Consider the following 22,078-nt stretch of genomic DNA (forward strand, 5'->3'; position numbering starts at 1 on the left):
TTCAGTTTATATGCGCTATGTAATAAGAGGATTTATAATTTATTTTTATAGGATTTGAAAAAAATATAATCCTATCTTTTATTTGTATCTTTATAAAGTTTTTTTTATAATATCAAGTTGGCAATCGACAGTTTTTCGGAATGAGTGAGACAAACATCTGTTTTTCAGTTCTGAATTCAGATGCAATTCCGGATTCGACCATATCCTTTTCACAAATGTCAATGTCAATAAAGTTGTCATATTGGTGTCATTTGTAGAAGGACGACTAGGTATATAAATAATTTACTCAAAAATAATTCAAAATATAAATTCTAATAAGCTCTTTTACTCTTACTTAGAAGATTGTATCGAGCACCGTTCCTTTCTAAAAATAAATTAAATGTTATGTTAATATAGCACTTCCAGATGTGCAAAGATATAAAATAGTTATTTAATGATTCTTTGCTTTGTTCAAAATTTTAATATTGGATTTATTTAGCTACACATACGAATACGATGCAAGGTATGCTGAAAAAATACGTTTCTTTCGCGTTTTTTTTAATTTAAATTGTTTTTGGTATTAGAGTATTTTGATGGTCTCATCGTCATCGTAAAACTGGTATACACCAGACAAGAGTTTTTATAAGGAAAAGCTTCAGATGCATTTTAGAAGTGGTTATTTTTTTAATGACGAATACAATCTAAAATGTTGGTTGACTTAACTTTATTACATTTTCATTTAAAAAATTTTGTTAACTTTTTCTACGATTTATTTATTCAAAATAATTTACATAACATTATTTATTTCTCATTTTATTCTCTAAGAGATACTTTAAAGTTATATTTTATATTTGCATTCATATAATGCAGATACATAAAAAGTTATTTAATTTTGGATTATAATCACCAAGATATCTTAACTGACTTAATAATTTATTGGTTGTTGAATTATAAAACCATGGATTTAGTTTAATATCGCTATTCACCAGTGCATACACTTTACTTTAGAATATATCACAAGCGTTGGAAGAGACAGGTCCAGATCACCCATCAGTGCGGAGAATGTAGGACACAGACAAGGCAATAATATTCACGATGGAATGAATAATTCAGATGTGGCAAGCTCAAATATAAACCCATTGATAATGTCAAATATGTACACACAAGGTATAAATCTCGAATATTACTAATATTAAAAAACTCATGGTCCAATCAAAAAAAAAAAAATGATTTCATTACATTCACTTAATTCTAATGTGTAAAAAAATAACTTCAATATAAGGGGTAACAGGTACCAAAAACAGATTTAATATATGTGTTGTGGGATAAAATGCTGAGACAGAAACACTGTCTTCATACAAATCACTTTAATTAATGTAATGTATCACCTTGTATTTGGTGACCCATTTTTTACAAAATGTAACTCCATGGACACTTCTGAAAAAATGATTAACCAGAGCATCTTATTCCTCAACCTTAAAACTCTCTTAGAACAATCTTATGTTAAATGAATTATTTTTTGCCCCTTCTACCACTTAATAATTCCCTTCTACCACTGAATTATTAGAAATTATCAGTTAAAAGCACTTTCACCCAGAAACATCATTGTGATTTCTATGTTAGTAATAAAAATTTACCACACTATTTGTTACCCTATGGCAAGAGTGGGCACTCTGGCAAGGAAGATTGCTTCTTGTACAGATTTATTAAGTCTTGTAGTTTTGGTTTTAGTGCTAATTGCTGTTTGTCGAACTTTTTGAAGCTTAGCATTTACATCTGAAGAAGTAGTAATACTGTTTTTCAGCATTTAGCTCTTAATAAATTTAGCTTTCCTAACCAATGTTTCTTCTTAATGAGTTGTAAGTTTGATGTTATTACTAACCACTGTTACGAAAACCACGAAAACGTCTGGACTGTAAACGCAAGATGTTTGAGTCAACAGACAAAAAAAATTGAGCTACAATTATCACTTCAATTTATTACATCATGCATGAATAGAAAAAAAAACAAAAGACAAAAAACTGCCAGTCAGCAAACTCTTATACGATAAAATTCCATTAAATTTGACCTACCAAAAAAAAATGAAAGTTAAATAAAAATCTGATGACATTCTTACTTTTTTCACCTCCATGCGCAATAGACGAAATTCCTGTAAATTTGATCATGAGTGTAGATAACTGGAATCTAAATGTTTAGATGATGATATGGATGTAGTACATAATTAATTTTAAAATATTCCTTTGATTTTTTTTTTGTAATGCCAGCTGTCTATCAGATCTAATAGTAGTGTTAGATTTTTAATATTTTCATAATAATATTTTATGTTTGGGCCATTCTGTTGTATTGCAGGAAATATGATGATGGCTGGTGGATTATACCCAAACATGATTATGCCTGGAGCAATAATTGGAAGTGGAATGATGGCTCCAACTGGAATGGAAATTATTTCTGGAACTAGTATGGAACTAGTACAACAAAGTCCAATAGATATGGCAGCAATTGCAGGGCAACAAATGACAGCAACATCTATGGCTCCATCAAGCACCCCTGCAATGGACATGAGCATGATGGGCGGGATGATGATGGATCCTACAATGATGGCTATTTATCCTGGCATTTCTACTGAAATGGCTGTGCAGAGGAATAAAGAAATTGTACTAAAACATTGCAAATTGATTCCCCCTGATTCAGGCACACCACAACCTCCAAGAAGAGTTAAACCCCCTGGATGCCGAACTATCTTTGTTGGTGGTTTCCCTGACAAAGTCCGGGAAAGCACTGTGAAAGAAATATTTGAAAACTATGGAAGAATACATACTTTAAGGCTGTCTAAAAAAAACTTTTGTCACATCCGTTTTGAGAGGGAGAATAGTGTGGATGCAGCCATGGCTATATCAGGCTACAGAATTAAACTTACAACCAAAGAAAAAGATGATATGGAGAGTGAAGATAATTCGAATGCCACAGCTGGTTGGCTTCATGTTGATTATGCATTGGTAAATATATGTTTAACTGTGTGTATTGTGTATCTGAAACAAAAGAGCTTATACAATTAATTTTAAAAATACTTTCTTCAACATTTCATACTTCAAGACCTACCAGCCTAACCTGTGTGTTGTTTAAATTTTTGAAGCACGTACTTAGATGCTTTTTTTGTATACACCTACTATTAGGATCTTGTCTATACTTATATATAAAGCTGAAGATTTCGTTTGTTTGAACGCACGCTAATCTCTGGAACTACTGAACCAATTTTGTATTTTTTTATTAATGGGAAGCTACATTACCCCTGAGTACTATAGGCTACTTTTTATACCGCGGAAAATATAAAGCGGATCTTTTATCGCAGAACAATTTTTCCAGTACCTATTAAGAGTTATTTATTTACTTCTTAAATCATTGCCTTCATCCCTTAGAGTCGAGATGATCAAAATGAGTACGAAAGACACCAAAGGCAGCTGATCCGCGCCCAACAAGCACAAATAGAGCAACTGAGTGCACAGCAAGAGATAGCAAGTCGAAGCATGAGTTACGACCGTTTAAGACGCTCACCTTCCCCAGTCAGAATCCAACCCTTTTCAAATGTCGCCATGCTCCAGCTGGGTGAGAAGATTAAGAATGAAGAACATTTTTCCAGTTCTGTTCCTGTAAGTTGAACATTTTTATACATAAATTGTTAATTAATAATTATTATAGATCGGTAAAACAGAGGGTAAGAATTTAAATACCCTCCAATCAAAAAATCCTCTATAAATTAAATGGATTTGTTTGTCTTTTCACCATATTATAAGTCGCATGTAATATTTGGTAATTTGACGCAAGTGTAGTCGCCTCGGGGAACCGCCAAAGAAGTATTTTCAACTCCCTTGTCGGGGTTCGGTCCTATGTGTTGATTCAGGACATGGTCTACCTGAGTGCCAAATTTTCTCCAAATTCGTATCGTTGTTATTGCGTTTATTTCTAAAAAATATTTTCACTCGCACACTTTCGCATTTATATTAATAAGATAAGAAGTAAGATAAGATATATTATAAATCGTGATCCTTTTCACGCCATTTTTGGGCTAGGAATCTAAATCTTTTATGCTGTCCGTCGTAATATTTTTTTCTAACTGTATTCTTGTTTACTGTCACCTACATAAAAGTTACTTTCCTATCTTAGACGCTTTTAGCATGGCTGGAGCGAGGGGAATGTTCTAAGAAAAATTCAAATCAGTTCTACTCCATGATCCAAGCAACAAACACGCATATTCGACGACTATACAACGAGAAAATGCAGGCTGAAGAAGAATTGCAAGAATCCAAGGAAAGAGTCAAGAAACAAATTGAATATGTGATTGAACAACGTGAGTTGGCCTTTATGGCAATGTTTTTTTGTTTATTTATTTTGGTCTGATGTGCGAAAGTCGTCTCGTTAGATCCTTGCTCAATCAACATAATGTGTATGTATTGTAATTATAAATTCTTGGTCTTTGAAGGTAAGGTAAACAAGATTTTGTTTACACATTGAATTATTACAAAACACGCCTAAGATGCTAGTATGCTTGTGAACAATGTCATTAGACATCTTATGATGATATATGCACATTGTCTCTCATAGCAATACTAAGCTGTCGGTCTGGAGTTAACATCAATTTTCCGTAAAAGAAGAAATGGTAATATACTCGTATATAAAATACACTCACTCTGGTACCTAGCAATTGATAGTTCTCCGCAAACCAGTGGTTCGGCAGTAGTCTGCAGATGTTATTGAGTGCCCTTAAAACGTCGTAAGCTATGTGGAAAAGTTGGGTTCTAATTTGTAAGTTATCTACCTAATATGATCTAGCAATGATACTTCTATCGCGTTCGCTGTATTTCGATGTGACCTACCTATAAATTATCTGGTGTAATCTAGCAACTTTAATCAAGCAGATGGAGTATATTGGTAGATCATAAATAACAGTTCGTGCTGTGTGGTAACCCACAGTAAGTACTGCACTTTTATCCAAGGCACAAAGTTCTCAATACGCAAATTGTGGCGTGTTGTCATCTCGTCAACTAGCGCGGCATCTAGGTATAGTAACGCTCCTGCTTCTTAACGCTGATACGCTTGGACGCATTCGTACGACGGTATGTTTGGTCTGTGGGCTGCTCTCAATGCTCTAATTTATAACCCTCAGTCGAACAGGTGGCGAAAGTCTTTAACGCGGCTACTCACCAACGTGTATGGGATCATTTTACAAAGCCGCAAAGAAAGAATATCGAAACTTGGCAGAAAATGACGCAGGTACCTACAGACGCTATTGTTTGATTCAAAACAATATATAGATTTAAAATCAAAAACCCACATTTGTTGAGTATTACAATTTCTATGAAACTAGAGGGAAAACAATATGGTTACCATATAATCTTTAATTATCAATTTTACTACATTTACATCGACGCGCTTTCAAGCATTATGCCAACAAACATTAATAATATCTTTATGAAAATTAAATTGCATACGAAATTGTAGTAACAATAAGATGGGTGTATTAACTAACTGCCGTCTCTACTCTTCTGGAGTCAGCTGGGATCAGGTAACTCTATAATAAGGTATGCCATGTAACTAGTATTTACTTAATAATATATATAATTATCAATGTTATATTTAAGTAACGGCTGCAATGGTCCGTATTACTTAATGAATAAATTAATCTTTTCAGGAGTTCAATTCATTAAAGGAAGAATTTAATGATAAGTTCTATAATGATGACAGTGAATCAAATAGTGTTCACAACAAACACGTAGACTACAACATGGAAGAACTACAAGAGTTGAGAGTAAATATTATTTTACCCTTTTTTAACTAATTATGCTTATTTACTGTCCGCGGTTTGCCCTTAAATGACTGATATTAGTTTTTAATATTAAAGCCAAAAACCAATTTATATTATATCAATGTAATATCTAAATCAAATAACGTTTTTTTTTGTTTTATTGCCTTAATAGGCGAACGAGCAAGCCGTCGCCTACCTTGTAATTACAGCTACAGCGCAGAAGTGAAAAAGAAAACAATTATTTAAGTTTTGAAAAGTTAATAAGTTCTTCTGACAATTCATACAATTTGTCTATACGTATTTTTCCAGAGAGAAAATGAGAGTCTTCAATTTCAATTGGAGGCCTACAAAAATGAAGTTGACGTCATAAAAGCGGACGCAAGAAAGGAATTGGACAAATTGAAAATACAACTTGCTGCGCAGCAAGCACTGCAGTTGGCACTGGAGAAAAAAAACGTAATTATGTTTTAAAAGCCCTGTAAAATACATTTGATCGACTTTGAAATAATGTTGACTATTAAGGCACTTCAAATTGCCCGCACCGAGGCAAATTTTAAGGCGCCCTTACGCTTGTGGACCTTAATTTTTTCGATATACATAATGAGTAGTTTCACATAAACTTAACATAATATGTAAAAAATCGTTACTAGTGAGCTGATAGGTAAATCATCTGTGAAGTCAAAAGTAATTTCCATCATACTCCAGTATATACTAGTCTGGTTAATATTGTTTTAACAAACTAGCAACTTCTTACATAAAATACTACTAAAAAATATTACAGCCTCCGTTGCCATTGCCGATAGAGAAACCCCCTCCACCGCCGCCGCTACCGGATGATCTAGATGCAAAAGTGACTTTGAAAGAAATCGTCGAACCCGGCTGCGGGGAAGCCAAACTCATTGGTATTATGTCACCCTTCCTACAGGTACGTATAGTTTAAATATCCATTTTTATATAATGATTACCCAAGGATAAATAATTAATAATCTAAAACGATCGCATCATTAGCAGATATTCGACCATTACATTATATTATTATTAATCACTCATAATGTTCAATAAAATCCTTGTTACAATGTTCGAGTAAAATGACGTACGTGCTCTAGCTTCCGTGGTTTTTAAGGTATTGTTTCCAGTTGACGAAGCCTAAAACCAGCTTTAAACTCAGATATATATAAGCTCTTCATAGACGGCTATTATTTCGGCGGGCCCTAACCTATTTAATTTTTCCAGGTACATCCACATGGTGCTAGTCTCGACTACGTGGTGTCTTACGTGAAAGCGATTTTGCCCAACGTGACGCAGTCTACAATACATCACGTTTTAGAGAAACATAACGATGTATTCAGACGTACCACATCCGGGATGGGTGCGAATATGGAGCATAAATGGACGTTCATCGCGTTCAATAACAATGACATTTCACAGCCAAGGTGAATGATGTATTCAAGAGCGAACCACTCAACATATCAGTGACTTAAGTTTACCAGTATTGCTTAAAACTTACTTAATAATACGTGATCAGTAGTTACAATATATATAAAGAACAATTTTTTTTAGATCAATGCTCATTAGTTAATTACTGTAAGATGTTTGCTTTAATTATTTTTTAAGCAATTAGGTTATATTGATCATACTCAGTATTTATTTATATCATAGAAATAATAATATTGTACTTATTTATATTAATACAAAATCAATCTTTATTTGACTTATCTTTATTAAAGACCCCCATAGTACCCTCTTACATTATGTTATCTTCCAGTGGCGGAGGATGAAATTTTCTGAAAGGGTACCTGACAAAACTTATAGGTACTAATAATATGCATAAATGCAGTCTGGATATCGTTCTCATAACAATTAGATTTTACATAAATTATGAAATGGAAGCAGGCAGGAATTTGGTTGCTTGCACCGAGCTAGATAAGCTAATAAAAAATATATTTTGAAGGTACGGTGCTAAAAATAGCTACCCTTGCAGTGTTAAAATCCATATAATAAAGCATTTTACAACTCATCAGTATGCGTAAAATACTGGAAGTGATTCGCAGCGGGTTAATAAGTTTTTCCCACTTATATTTTCTTAATCTGTTTTAATCTTTCCGAGTGGATAATATGATAAATGCCACTTTTTTTGTACTCGAAAGTTTATTGTGATTTTTGTCGTGCTTGCATTTCATTTACGGTTTGCATGTACTCCGCAGTGGCCTCTTCAAGGTCCCTGTCATTGGCTGTAGGGTCGGACTCTGTCATCTGTTGCCCGCAATCACGGTCTTGCCGCATTTTCAACCGCAATTCTCTCATACGTGCCTCCAGTATGCGCTCACGTTTATTTTCACGTTCCAATATCTGCAAATTTTCCAGTATTAATATCTATTGTGCTGCTAGGTTATTATTATTTGTGATTTTATTATACCTAGTACTTACGTGGGTGAGAAGTTGTTTATCATTTTTATCGGCTGTGCCTAAATTTTGCGATAGTTCAGCTAAATATATAGTCCCCTTACTGCTGCCACATGCCACTAGTAGACCCTAAAAATGTGTATTTTAATATAAGGTTGTTTACAACGAAAAAACTTACTTTCAATGTTGTCTATAACAAATTATTAGGATACCTGTACCTATCTATTTGATTCTTTAATATTTTAACAATACAAGTTTTAACAATGAAATCTAAATAATATAATAACTCACTCCTTCATGTGGCCTGAGACGCAATAAAGGCTCGTCGCATAGTTGCGCAGTAACGATGGGTGCACTTCTTCGCCTGAGCAAGTCCCAGCAAGAGAGACAACCGTCCCATTGTGTCACCAGCATTAGAGAAAACCTATTGTAGTTGGGAGTTAGAAGGTATTTTTACTACAAAGTTACATATTTTGATATAAATTTTAAAATTCAGTTTTAATAAACAATGAACAAAATACCGGATAGGGTTCCAAGCTCCATCAGTAAGTTTGGTGCGATGAGAGTACGTCCACAGAATGGACGACTCTCTACAATCCTCGCTCCACACGCGCGCAGTCCAATCACCGACAGTCAAGAAGTTCTTCAAGAAAGTTGGATTGCGCTGAAGTGCATAAACCGGACCAAGGTGGGCCTCATACTGCCGACCAAAATAAATATCGTATTTATCCTAATTAAACGATTCTACCTATTGTAAGGCGAAGGAGTCTTACCTTCGATGGAAGTTTTTCTAAAGGATTTTTTCCTTTGCGATTACCGCCAATAACCAATCCGGTTTCAGTTCCCACCATAAATCTAAAAATTTAATATAATTAATTCAACATTATTACATTTGATAGGCAAGTCGTAGAGTAAGATATAGGAAACTTTTATCCCGGTAATTTGCTCCTATAGGTAATAATGATTGGTTTTAACCAGATTTTCTCTGGCGTCGTAAGCTTTCACGCGGTCGAAGACACGGGCCTCACCTAGTAATTACTAGATGTGGCTCGTGTCTTCGACTGTCTCATTCTCGTCTCGTCTTCATTAGGTAATGAAGCAAATAATATGTACATAGTACCTAAGCTAAATTACCTTGTCGGTATTGTAGCTTCATATTCAAGAGCAGATATACCGATTGCATGGTCGATGTTTTGGGTGTCAGTCGTTGATTTTACAATGTCAATAATCATTGAATCAGTTGGTTCACTCATATTGCGCGTATCCCACCTACAATACAATATTTTTTCTTAAAATTAGATCATCTATACGATTAAGATCAGATAGGAAAGAAGCTCAATGTTAGAAGTACCATTTAACGACGCCATCCGGTGATGAAGAAAAAAATTCTGCTCCAGTCTTAGAGTTGATGAATAATACATTGCGAACGAGATCACGATGTGCCACGTGAGGAGGACAAATCCCCGCTGGTTCCCCTCCCTTGCGTACATCCCACCAGCCTACCTACGAATAAAAAAACTACATGAACAGATTCTAATTGCTGCGTAGTGGTTAGGCCTGTGGGCTATGGTAAGTACTTCTTACCTGTCCATTCATCATTCCACCCACAAGAACATGTTGATCTCGAGGATTGTATTGCAGATCTAGTAGCGGTAGTGGAGGTTTTATTATCAACTCTGGTGCGTTTGCGTTTTCTATAAGAATAATTTATTAACCCAAGACTTGAACTATCAAATTAATCACATACAATGTTTACATAAGTACTTACATTTCTACAAAAAAATTGTACCTGCTAAACTACTCTATAATAGATAATTATAGAGTAGTTTAGCAGGTACAATTTTTTTGTAATAATATAATATTAAAGTGATGCACAATTATTTTTTGAAGCACCGCGTTGTCATCCATACCGATGTCCCAAATGTAAGAAAGCTGTGTGTTTCTACTGGTCCTCATTAGTTCAACGTCAGCATGTGCTGTTGCTAACCGAGCGCCGCCGTCAGCCTGCCACGACAGAGCCCTCACTGGACGACGCGCTCCTGGTTCGCGATACACATTTACAGTATGGCAACTACTTTTTTCAACCGGAGGTATCGAGGGCGTATCAGAATAGTACGTTTCGTACATATCGATGGCGTTATTTTGTAGTATATTGTGTTCCATGCTCTAAAAAAGAACGCATCTCCTACTAATAATTATCACACTAAATCAGTAACTTCAAAATATAATTTGAATCATACATGCCCCAAGTGCATTACGGCGTGTATGTAGGCGTCATCCTTTTCAATTTTCCGTCTGTATCGTTGCGCTGCTTCAGGATCGTTCATGTTAATATCTTTGGGCCACCCTCCTTCGACATGGTTAACGCCTGAACTCGTGTATTCAGCCCTAAATTATACCATATATAGTATAAATGATTCACAACGTCCTTACGTAAATATAGTTCACTTACCTTACAGAATTCACCCAATGTTCGGACATGGTACTAGTGTTCTGTATGCTTACATTAACAGGATTTCGCAGTATATAGTTTTTGAAAAATGATGGATTACATGGTATACTAACGCACATAACTGGCCCATAGTCTTCAAATAATGTCTGACGGCCGAATTCACGTCTTCGTCTTGTGTATTCGTAAGTGATTTCATTTTTTTCGGGCTTGTCCATAGTTGGGACTTGTAAGTTTGACGCAAACGTTTGATCAATATGTACGTTGTAAGACGCGGTTTTAAGAAGTTAAATCGATAGATGCTTATTCTAGTAACGTACATACAGCTATACGTAGATAGGATAGGAACATATTGTTAGGTATTAATATTAATCGTATTTAATTAAAGTATTTATTTCATAAAATAGCAAGTCAATTCACACATATTTTTATTATAAAATTGCATAATGCATTTTAATTACCAAAAAAATAATAATTATAATGAAACAACTAACACAAGGGTATAGGATCGGCAACAGAAGCTCGTCTCAAAGCTAACACGGTGAGTCGCGGCGGCGACACTACGATATTCGCGCTACACTGTTCGAGTAGTATCTTCCAGCGGAGTACTGCCTTCTCGTCTGAACTCATCACTTTTAGTTGATCCGGCTGTCAAGAGTAAAGAGAAAGAGAGGATTTAATAATCTCAAACTTAAAATCATGAGTTTTAAGCAAAATGTAATACTTACTCATAATACACATATTCTACATAGGTAATTATTATGACAAGCAAAATATGTAAAACGGCTTACAGTAAGTCCTAAAGTTTCTTCTAAAACATTGACTGGAATCCAAGCAGATATTTCTCCTGTATGGTCTGCAAACCTGATTCGTACCTCCTCATTGTTGTCTCTACAATTAAGGCATAAATATCATCTTTCGAACTGTACCGACCAGTAGGTATAAATATTTTTTAGAAAAAAAAATATACCTACAACTGAATGACGAGGCGAGCAAATGGCTCGCCTGATATTTATATTATTCAGAACTTTAAATTACAGAGTATTTGTATACCAAAGGTCTTGTCATAAACGTTAGATGTCTGGTTAAAGTGTGACGCAGAATAAATAAATTGGTTTAGATTGTTTTTTTTATGTTGCACTTATAAAACGGTGAGATAGTCACGTGGTTTGTATTTCGGCGAGGTCGAGGTGCGTGACGAGCGCGTGCAGCGTGGCGCAGCCCGCCGCGCACGCGCGCAGCTCCTCGCGCACGCGCGCCGCGCACCGCGCCTCGCCGCGCGACGCGCTCCACGCGACACACCCGCCCCACCCGCCGCCTGAACACGTGCGGAAAGATGGCCTAATAGAACGAGGAGGTATAATAAAACCACCAGTGGGTAGCCGAAGACATGATAAGGTGGCAATGTCAATATACGACCTCACTCGCTTTTATCGAACCATCGCAACGGACTAATCAAAATAAAGAGATCGAACCGAAACATGGCACTGGAATTTTTTATTGAAAACGTCCGTAAATTTACTAAGTATATAATATACTAACTTTTGTTTGCGATTTTGGCCGCGTGAAAAAGTTTCTCGCAATAGAAAGTAGCCTATGTCCTTCCTAGGGTCTCAAAACTATCGCCATGCCAAATTTCATCGAAATCCGTTGGGTAGTTTTGAAGTTATCGTGTGCAGCCAGCCAGAAAGTATATAGACTTTAATAGATTTTTTTTTAATAGAAACTATATTAGTTGCGCAACTTTAACCGTTTACGCAGTGAGAAGCTCTCGAAAAGAATACATTTTCCTCGTTACTGCAATATTTTTTATTGATGCTCCGCTCCAATTGGTCCTAGCGTGATATCACATATACGCCTATATATAGCCTTTCTCAATAAATGGACTATCCAATACTAGAAGAATTTTTCAATTAGAACCAATAGTTTCTGAGACTAGCGCCTTCAAAAAACTAACTTTAGGTTTATGGAAGTATATATAGGTAAATAGATAAATATAAATATTGTTTAGTAAACTTCCTAATACGATTAAATATAGCTGTTTCCAGATATACCGATAAAATGGTTTATTTTATAACAAATTAAATTTTAAATATTTATAGGCAGTGAAAAGGTATGATATTCATAATGATACGAATTCTTACGTGTGTTTGCCTGATTTCTGATATACAATCGTAGCGCTTCTGCGTCGGCCGTGTACGGTTGGTGAGTGATAACGCTGCGAGCACAAATCTGAACTTTCACTCCCTTACCGCGCCAGGATACTCGAGCATCCGCTATGAAAAGGACACTATCAAGAGGGCGCCACTCTTCCGCTCTGTAAATGATAAAAATGGCGATGTCCAAAAATTATAATACTTACCAATATACATTTTTAATAGAGAAAATACAAATACTTTGTTTTATGCTTTACGTTTGGAATCACTGTAAACGAACATTTTGATTCTAAAAGAGGGTCTAAATAAATTTTGAATACCTTTGTATCGTGTCGATGTCAAAAATATCTAATGAGACGGAAGCAGGCGTTGTATTGTCTATAATTTCTATTGTTCCGATTGTCATTTCAGCACCTACAATTAGGTCAGTATCTAATTATAAAGAACTACTTTTCCTACTTTCAACATTGACATTGGCAAAATCATCGTCTACCAACGATGGAGCCACAATCTAAAAATTGAATTGAATTGAAGTATTAAGGAGTAAAAAAGCGGCGATAGCCCTGGTTGGGTGTGGAACGGACTGCCAAGACGAATGTCTGCAGGTTCAAATCCCAAGGGCACACACCTCTGACTTTTCTAAAAAATCATGTGTGTATTCTTTGTGAATTTATCGTTCGCTTTAACGGTGAAGGAAAACATCGTGAGGAAACCTGCACATCTGACAAGTTCTCTATAGGAATTTCGAAGGTGTGTGAAGTTTACCAATCCGCACTAGGTCAGCGTGGTGGACTAAGGCCTAATCTCTTTCAGTAGTAGAGGAGGCTCATGCTCAGCAGTGGGCAAGTATATAATACAGGGCTGATATTATTATTATTATTAAGGAGTAAACAAAATAGTTGGGTTAGGTTAGGTTAGGTTTATATTTTTATAATTTACTGACCTGCTTTCGTTTTTATTATACGTCGTGGCTTAACAGACTTTACAACAACTAATAAATCAACGTACACGTTGTTGGTCTGTTCTGTAAAAAAATGTACCTATGTCATATTTTTAACAACATTTACTTATATAAATCTACAAATCACATGTTGATCGCACCTACGTACTGTGTACAATAGAAACTATGTATGTATTTTGATAACACGGTTTGAAACAGGATTCGATCACGAAATAATTGGCTATGACAATTAAATAATATGTTTAATTGTCTTCTCACCTGTAAACTTTAGCACTTCGGCGAGACCGCAATATCCCGCTGCAGGCTTGGTGGGTATATGAAGAAGTTGCAAGTATGTACTAAAACTTTCTCCATTATACGTCGAAACGTCAGATGTGCCCTCATTTAACGACAAATAAAATGGTGATGTAACCTTATAAACAAAAGTAGCTATGTATTATACTTACTATAAATTGTTAATGCTAATTTGTATCGTCAGATGAGTGTAGTGCAAGATTTAAGAAGTATAAATATTAAAATTAAAGTACTTTTCGGATTTTGTCGTGGTTTTAATGTTTTAGTTTTCTCCCGACGTTTCGAAGACTTTTTCTGTATGTTGCACAACGCGTTTTTCATTGCAAAGAGCGATCTCTTTGCAATGAAAAACGCGTTGTGCAACATACAGAAAACGCATGAATTCGCAGTGTTTATAAATCATGCGCCTATCTGGAGAGTAACACGCAACCCCGCGCGTACACCGAGTTATGTTGTATGGGCGTCTTTTGAACAGAGTAGTAGTAGGAGTAACAAACGGATAATATAACTGCAGCATCGTGACAGATCTGCATTAAATAACCATTTTTATACAGAAAACAATGCTCTGCACTGTACTATCACCACCGCGAGCTGCTGTAAAATGAGGCCCCCGGGCCATCGCATACTATACTGCAGCCCCGCGCGTTTGTGCGAAGAAATTTGTACAAACTGCATAATGCAGATCTGCAGTTTCGCAACCACACGTGTGGCGTCAGAGCCACGCACGTCGCTACGTGGAGTGGGGTAGTGTGTGAATCGTCTTAGTCTGTCCGATAATTATTTAATGAAAGAAAAGGACTCAAGACCACGATACACGTGATAAGTATTACCAATTTAGTTTTCAAATACAATATAGTTAATCGCTATTTTTTTTAAACATATATTTTTTTTATTCAGATGATCGATGCTCGGTTTACGCACGAGTAACGCCGTTTATCTATATTGTGTAAATAATAGATTGTCCCTGTTCAAAATAATTATACTTAATACTTATCTATTAATTATCAAAATGCTAACCTGTGGACGGAAGTTTTCGTTTTCTCCGGTTTTAACACATATTTTTGGATAAGAAATTTCCACTGCAACAAACAAAACAAACTTATATAAGTATATTATGTATAATCGACACTTATTTTTATCTGTTTATTTTTTTATGGATCTCAACATATCTTCTGTTTGATGAAATAAATATAAATGATTTAGTCTAAACTACTTACTTGTTAGCTAGTATTGGGTAACGAATTTTCCCGAAAACTAATATTTTTTCTTGGCGTAATAGGTTTATATATCTTTATAGCTTGATAATCATACATAAATATACAATAGTATACGTAGATTATAACACTCACCAACATCTCCAACAAGAAACCTTTCGTAGAAAGTAAGAACGAAGTACTCGGAACCCCAAACATCAACATTAATGGTGTCAATTTCGGAATCTCTTAGTGTAAACGAAGTAACTCCTCTCATATCTCCATTCTTTTTACGTGATCCTATAGTCCGTGGGCTATTTTTTGCTATTATTATACCGATGATAAGGGAATTTTTTAAATTCGTATTTAAACAGTTCAGACCAATTCTTTGTACTCCCGCCATTTTAACAAACCTTCAAAGAGATTATAATATAATTCTCTTTGGATTATAACAAGAAAAGTCATATAACACAATCAGACAGAAGTGCTTTTTGGCGGGAATTGTCTATGGCTACTTGACAGTTAATTTTTTTTTTTCTAAAAGAGTTACCAGATTATAAGATTGGATATAAAAACAATATAATTCAAAGAATTATTGTATCCTTTTTGAATCATTCACTTGAATTCATTATAAAATAAAAATTTATATTGATAATAATAATGAATTGTATATTTAGGTAAATAATGATAATAACTATTTCAAGATAACTATAGTTAACTTTAACGCCAAGGGGGAGAGGGGCAGGGAGTGACAGCTGCCCCCCCCCCCCCCCCCGAGATTCGAAAAAAGTTGCCAAATTTAAAACAACCAAAGTCCTAAGTTAAAGGACTTGACTTGCTTGATCGATCATTTCCGTATTTATTGAAACTGGAATGAATTCAATTCCATTCCTAATATTCCGTACGCTCAATTACGCTCTGTATCATGTTATTTTTAAAGCGGGAGAGACGGCGTGAGGGAGGAATATGTGCTCTCGACTATACCTACAATTCATACTTTTCTCGTTCTCCATATCGACTTGCTCTCCCTAGGCCTGGCAACGGTTTGGTCCCATGATGTATATTTGGCGAAGTTTTCGCTATATCGACCACAAAATCCAAACTCCAGGTCCTGGGGAAAAACCCGTTATAATTATATATTTTATGCGACCCCGGGTTCAAACCCGAGACCACAGCACTGCAGACGTACCACCATACAACTACGCCCCCAAAACAGTTGATTTTAATAGTGTATTAATACTCAAGCTTTTAGCTACTCAAGCACCAGTCGTGCATTATATTATACAATTTTTTATTGAGTACGGGACTCCTAGCGGAAGTCCAGCGTGGCGGGGTTCACAATATGTTTTGAAAATTTTTACAAAGCAGTTTCAGGTATGCAGACTTCCCTATAATGATAAAATTAACTTCATAGGACTTAATTTAATTTAGATACAGCAAAATGAGTATTTTGATTGAATTTAATATGTAAAACCGTTTTGATGTTTTGAATTTGTTCAGCTGCGTGCTTGGTTGACTGTACAAAAAACCAACGAAGTTCTTCCACGAGATGAGTCACTTTATATTAGTTCAATTAATAATGAGAAAATCGATAGTGTTTATAATAAAAATTAAATGTTTCATTGTTGAAATTTATTAGTAGTAAACGCAGTCTCGCAAAAAACGCTGAACAGAATAATTTGGTAGATACTTACATAGGTACTCTGCATTTTGGATTGTTATATAGATTGATTTTATTCCAAAGAAAGACACGATGAAATATTAATTCCAGTTAAGCCCTTTGTGCAGGCAGAGTCTCGAGCAACAGCTTGTATAGTAATTAAAACAGCATTGAATCTCTGTAAATTTTTGGGAAATGTATATCGGCAACATTGGCAAAAAGCCCGAACTTCGAACGTACGTCAAAAAAAACAAATCATACGTTAGTATATTAATGTGAATGGTGAATTGCTAAAAAACAAATAATTATATGTTTATTGCTATAATATGTTATTTAAAACGGAGTTAGATGGAAATAATAAGCCTGGAAATGAATTTCAGTCACATGAGTTGGGAAGACAAACTACCGAGTACATAGACTGTTCTAAGCGTTTCTATAAAACTTGTGATTTTTCGAAACAATATGCTCATATTTATTCAGCTAGACTTAATACGTTTAGAAATATTTTGGTTCCATTGGTTATGAAAAAGTGGTCTAATAAGTTTAAAATACTAAAGCTGTGTGAATTGCGTGAGAAAAACTATACTTGCGTAGTTATTGGAACTCTTTTCAAGCACCAAAAGTTGAAACCAAGTATTCTAAAAGAATTGTCGGATCAACTCGAAATTATTCCACAACCAGCAAGGTATTAATACTGTTCAAGTACATCAAGTGCAAGTACATCAGTTCTTGCTAGGTTTTTATTATTGATTAATTTTAGTAAGACAAGAACAAAGGATTGTTTTACATACAATAAAACTTGGTATATTTGCTATGTAATAAGATTTTTCAGTCGATGATAGAATATAAAACCTGGCATTTGATATGTTAAAATATTTATTTAATCAAATTTAAATAATGTCGTGTTTACAGAACACATTTTGTCCACGATTCAGACAGTTTGGTTTTGGAAGATGAATTACAAAGGATCAAGTTGGTAGGAGATTGTATTGATATTCATCAAATTGTGACAGGTGTTGTCTGTGCCATCTTGGGTGAGAAGATTATATAATAACTGTGATTTTTATAAATAGTAATTTTGGGATAATTTATGGGCCTGGGCTAAAACAAAATTTTCAGATACATATAGTTAAAAGTCAGATAACACTTTGGATACATTTTACAGCCATCTCCTAAATAGCTTTAAGATAATACATATATTATTATGTGGTTGAATTCATATTTCAGGATCTGAAGATGAAGATGGTATATTCACTGTAAAAGATGTATGTTGGGCTGGTTGCAACATACAACATCCTCTGCCTATAATTAATAATGATAGGTATGATTATAATTTTCACTATAAAGTTGTATTAAGTTTGATTTCTTCAAATACATCTTCAAAGTTCTTAAAATTTCATATATTATTCTAATATATACATATAATTATAAGTAATGTGATATGTAAGCCATATTTCATACAAATGCATTCAGCCATGTTAGTCTTCTTGTTTAGTTAGGTTACTCACTGTAAGAATTTTCTAGGATGCCAATTTTGTAAGAAGAATTGTCTTTATCAATTAATCATACAATAATTTACAGTTTATACCTTCCAATTATATTTATGTCAAAATTTTTCAGATATGTGGTTATTATGTCAGGGTTGAACTTAGCATCAAAATCGCCTGATCATATATTCTCCTTGCATTTGCTTCTGGAGTGGATTTCAGGATTGTCAGGAACAGCACAATATCAAGAGGAAATTTCTAATATTGTCAGAGTAATTATAGCTGGTAAATATTTATTTTTGAATAGAAGCAGATTTAAATTATATAATATTGTATTCATATGTAGGGGATCGGTGGTTTGTTTGGCTATCTGATAAATATGCGACACATTCCATTCCAACATTTGCCTAGTGGTAAATGGTAATAGATTATATGACAAATATTTGGTCTTTATTTTATTAATTATTTATTTCATACATAAATTTTAACATGGAAAAATATTTTAGTCTGGTAAATAATCAACTTGTTACAAGCCTTTGAATTTTAGTAGAAGGGATAAGTGTCAATAATGAGAAATGAAGCCTTATACGCGCATGTGATGTCATCATAAATTACGATATGATTATTCACTATTATGTATAGAATAATTTGCAAAATCAAACATAGAAACATACCGTGTTACTGGACATTACAAGGCTGAATATCAATTGGTGACAAATGTAGTGCAATGCTGAATAGTTTCATTGGAATCAAAGGTTTAGGTTTTTTGCTACAATAATATCAGCCCTATAAGTCATACTGGCCCATCGTTGGGCGTGTGCCTCCTCTGCTACTAAGAAGGTTAGGTCTTAGTCTACTTTTCTGGTTTAGTGGGGGTTGGTAGACACACATATGGATCTATTAACAATTTAGTCTGTTCATGTGTAAATATATACATATTACGTAAATAAAAGAAATATTAAATAAATTATAATTTATATAATTATACTTTCATTTTAGGTGGTGTATTTGCTAATAATTCTGATGAGAAAGTCCTCAATGAATCTGATGTAATAAGTTCGGCTCAGTTGGTTGACTCATTTGCTGCTGCCTTGAGTGCAGTGGCACCATTAGACCTTATGCCTGGCTGTAAGGACCCAACTGGCATAATGCTACCACAGAAACCATTTCATTTCTGTAAGCACTGTTTTTCTGAATAAATAAAAAATCATTGTGCAAAAAAATTTATAACTACACTACTAAGAAATAAATGTTAAGTATTATGATATACATCTACTTTCTATAGTAACCATACCTTCTAAATAAATAAATTCCTTTTATTTTATTTTTGTAAAGAAATCACATTTTGGCAAGAATGCAAAAGATTAAAGGCGATTTGAAGTTATGAATTTTTTCTTCTAATGGTATAAAAAATATCGTCACAAAAGATATTTTTTATATTTACCAGTGTAAATTGAATTGCAATGAACTGTTAGATATATAATATTAACAATTTATATTTTCAGGTTTGTTTCCAAAGGCAATAGAATACAAATCCTTTAACAGAGTCTCCAATCCTTATGAATGTGATATTGGAGGTTAGTTTCCTCATGTCTACTATCTTATCTTAAATATAGATGTTTTGTTATAAGAGCCCTGTGTTATATACCCGGTTCCAATGCTGGGCACAGGCCTCCTCTACTAGGAGGATTTTAAGATTTAGTTGATTATGCTGGCCTTGTGTGGGTTGGCAGACATCACATACCTTCTAAATTCTTATGTAGAGCTCCTCAGGCATGCAGGTTTCGTCACGATGTCTTCCTTTACCATTAAAGCAAGAAATGATGCACAACAAATACACACATAACTTTTAGAAAAGTTGAGGTGCATGCTAACTAACTAGTCTATAGCTGTTTTTTTTATTAAGTGTTTTTTTTTAGGTTTATTGTGCTTGGGGACATCGGGAGAGCCAATCAAAGATATAATGAGATACAGTAAGCTTAATAACAGTATAAATGTGTTGAAGAAGACTCTTGAGTGGAGACAACTTGCACCAACATGTCCAGACACTGTACCATGCATTCCATGTGTGGATAATGACCCATTTACTATCTACAAATGTCCTGCAGTTTACTTCAGTGGCAATGCTGATAAATTTGCTACTGAAATGTATGAAGGTGAGGAATGAGAATATTAATATAAAATGATTTTGTTTGTGACTTTAATCTCACAATAAATGTTACAAGTAAAGATAAAAAAAAACCTTATGTTAAACAATAAGTTGCAATAAAAGTAACAGATTAACAAGATCTTATAAACTTAAAATAATTAGGAAATAAAAATATGAAATGCAATCAAATGACTACCTACCTGCCTAATATGAATTGCCTTCAAAGCATTTGGTGTAATTTAATTAATATTTTCATTCTGTGAATAAATTTCAATTTTAGTATTCATTAAACTTTAACTAAACAGAGCTAGCAGTCAGCACACCAAACATTTCTGGCATTTACAGAAAAAGACAATTAGACCAGCTTTGTTTAATAAAATAACAGATCTTAGACCATTATAGATAACCACTTAATTCTTTGTTTTTGTGGTCAGTGTCAGTGATTATATAAAATTAGTCTTGCTGTGTAATTTCATAGGGCGGCAATACTGAATGCTTAGTATTTTTCAGGTGCTGAAGGTCAACATGTAAGATTAGTATCTGTTCCTGATTTTTGCGAGACGAAAACAGTAGCTATCATTAATTTAAAGAACATGGAATGTTACAGTATGGAATTTTCATGAAATTAATAAAGAGTTTACTTGCAATATCCATATTATGTTTTATGAACCATTGTATCATTTAGTTACCACAAAAAGGTATTAACGTACACTTCCGGTCAAAAGTTTAAGACTACAGTAATATATACAGGTATAATATAGTCTGGTGGCATATATTAATATAAAAAAACGAAGTAAAGTCCACAACACTTTAATGTAGCGAACATACAATATAAGTACAATACACTATGCGATCACAATATAACGGACGGAACGTCGATTCACGCGTTGCGTAGCTGCGGGCCGACTGGCGAGCCGCGGCGACGGAGCGAGTCGCGGCTCGGGCGATCGCGGCGCGTGCGGCGCGGGTCGCGGGGACTGCCGAGCGAGGGTTCGGGAGGTGTCGGGACCGTTCGGGCGTTTACGGCGGCGCGCTACAAGTACATTCGACTCGGCTTCGCGCCGAATGTCCTTGGGCGCGCTACAATCTCCCCCTCTAGTTCAAACATAGCGCCCTCGCGTTTGGACTAGCCACTAACCTTCCGCGGCCTACCGCGACGTCGCTTTCCCTAACGGGCGCAATCACGGGACCGATATACGGCGAGAGGTGCGAGGCGTGGTACTTGCCAATATCTTCGCCAGTGAGGCTTTCCAGACGGTACGTGGTAGGACTCGTCACGCTCTTTATCCTGTACGGCCCATCTCTGCGGGGCACAAATTTAGAGGAGTGACCCCGATCCGTATCCTTCATGCCTTGCGTCTTCAGTAATACGAAGTCGCCCACCTTGTAATCTGGCGCAGGGCGGCGACCTTGGTCGGCGTGCAACTTTTGAGCTGCTTGCGCCTTCTCATGGACGTCACGCGCTTCCACGAGGACGCAGGATAGTCTCTTCAGATATGGTGTTATAGCGGTGTGGGCTATCTCGCTACTTATTATTGCCCTCATGT

The 22,078-nt window shown here is 35.1% G+C and overlaps 4 protein-coding genes across 5 annotated transcripts; 2 read left to right on the forward strand and 2 right to left on the reverse strand.

Moving 5' to 3' along the window:
- Nucleotides 1–228: 228 nt before the first annotated feature.
- Nucleotides 229–7,485, forward strand: LOC115450733 (ecto-NOX disulfide-thiol exchanger 2). 2 transcript variants are annotated; one of them, XM_030178836.1, is made up of 10 exons: nucleotides 229–269; nucleotides 988–1,146; nucleotides 2,329–2,975; nucleotides 3,396–3,626; nucleotides 4,141–4,324; nucleotides 5,141–5,247; nucleotides 5,666–5,782; nucleotides 6,089–6,235; nucleotides 6,561–6,704; nucleotides 7,013–7,485. In XM_030178836.1, exons 2-10 carry the CDS (start codon nucleotides 1,080–1,082, stop codon nucleotides 7,214–7,216), a joined length of 1,848 nt encoding a protein of 615 aa, XP_030034696.1. In that variant the 5' UTR covers nucleotides 229–269; nucleotides 988–1,079; the 3' UTR covers nucleotides 7,217–7,485. The 2 variants fall into 2 exon arrangements, with proteins under 2 accessions (XP_030034696.1, XP_030034688.1); XM_030178828.1 differs by having other exon boundaries at nucleotides 242–502.
- Nucleotides 7,486–7,706: 221 nt separating this feature from the next.
- LOC115451388 (dynein intermediate chain 3, ciliary) lies at nucleotides 7,707–10,858 on the reverse strand. The gene is made up of 11 exons (XM_030179688.2): nucleotides 10,635–10,858; nucleotides 10,423–10,570; nucleotides 10,093–10,348; nucleotides 9,767–9,876; nucleotides 9,534–9,685; nucleotides 9,317–9,451; nucleotides 8,956–9,037; nucleotides 8,704–8,882; nucleotides 8,474–8,606; nucleotides 8,207–8,311; nucleotides 7,707–8,128 (listed from the first exon to the last, which is right to left on the reverse strand). The coding sequence occupies exons 1-11, from the start codon at nucleotides 10,847–10,849 to the stop codon at nucleotides 7,928–7,930; spliced, it is 1,716 nt and encodes a 571-aa protein (XP_030035548.1). The 5' UTR covers nucleotides 10,850–10,858; the 3' UTR covers nucleotides 7,707–7,927.
- Nucleotides 10,859–11,020: 162 nt separating this feature from the next.
- Nucleotides 11,021–15,658, reverse strand: LOC115451396 (meiosis-specific with OB domain-containing protein-like). Its single transcript, XM_030179697.2, has 9 exons — nucleotides 15,392–15,658; nucleotides 15,060–15,121; nucleotides 14,007–14,160; nucleotides 13,731–13,811; nucleotides 13,108–13,201; nucleotides 12,776–12,948; nucleotides 11,796–11,949; nucleotides 11,423–11,522; nucleotides 11,021–11,279 (listed from the first exon to the last, which is right to left on the reverse strand). Exons 1-9 carry the CDS (start codon nucleotides 15,636–15,638, stop codon nucleotides 11,121–11,123), a joined length of 1,224 nt encoding a protein of 407 aa, XP_030035557.1. The 5' UTR covers nucleotides 15,639–15,658; the 3' UTR covers nucleotides 11,021–11,120.
- Nucleotides 15,659–17,107: 1,449 nt separating this feature from the next.
- On the forward strand, nucleotides 17,108–21,196 carry LOC115451187 (DNA polymerase delta subunit 2). The gene is made up of 8 exons (XM_030179432.2): nucleotides 17,108–17,580; nucleotides 17,808–17,929; nucleotides 18,123–18,216; nucleotides 18,516–18,667; nucleotides 19,382–19,558; nucleotides 19,888–19,959; nucleotides 20,302–20,538; nucleotides 21,042–21,196. Exons 1-8 carry the CDS (start codon nucleotides 17,222–17,224, stop codon nucleotides 21,152–21,154), a joined length of 1,326 nt encoding a protein of 441 aa, XP_030035292.1. The 5' UTR covers nucleotides 17,108–17,221; the 3' UTR covers nucleotides 21,155–21,196.
- Nucleotides 21,197–22,078: the final 882 nt, after the last annotated feature.

This window comes from Manduca sexta, chromosome 15 (assembly GCF_014839805.1).
Source record: "Manduca sexta isolate Smith_Timp_Sample1 chromosome 15, JHU_Msex_v1.0, whole genome shotgun sequence".
Classification (NCBI taxonomy): Eukaryota; Metazoa; Arthropoda; class Insecta; order Lepidoptera; family Sphingidae; genus Manduca; species Manduca sexta.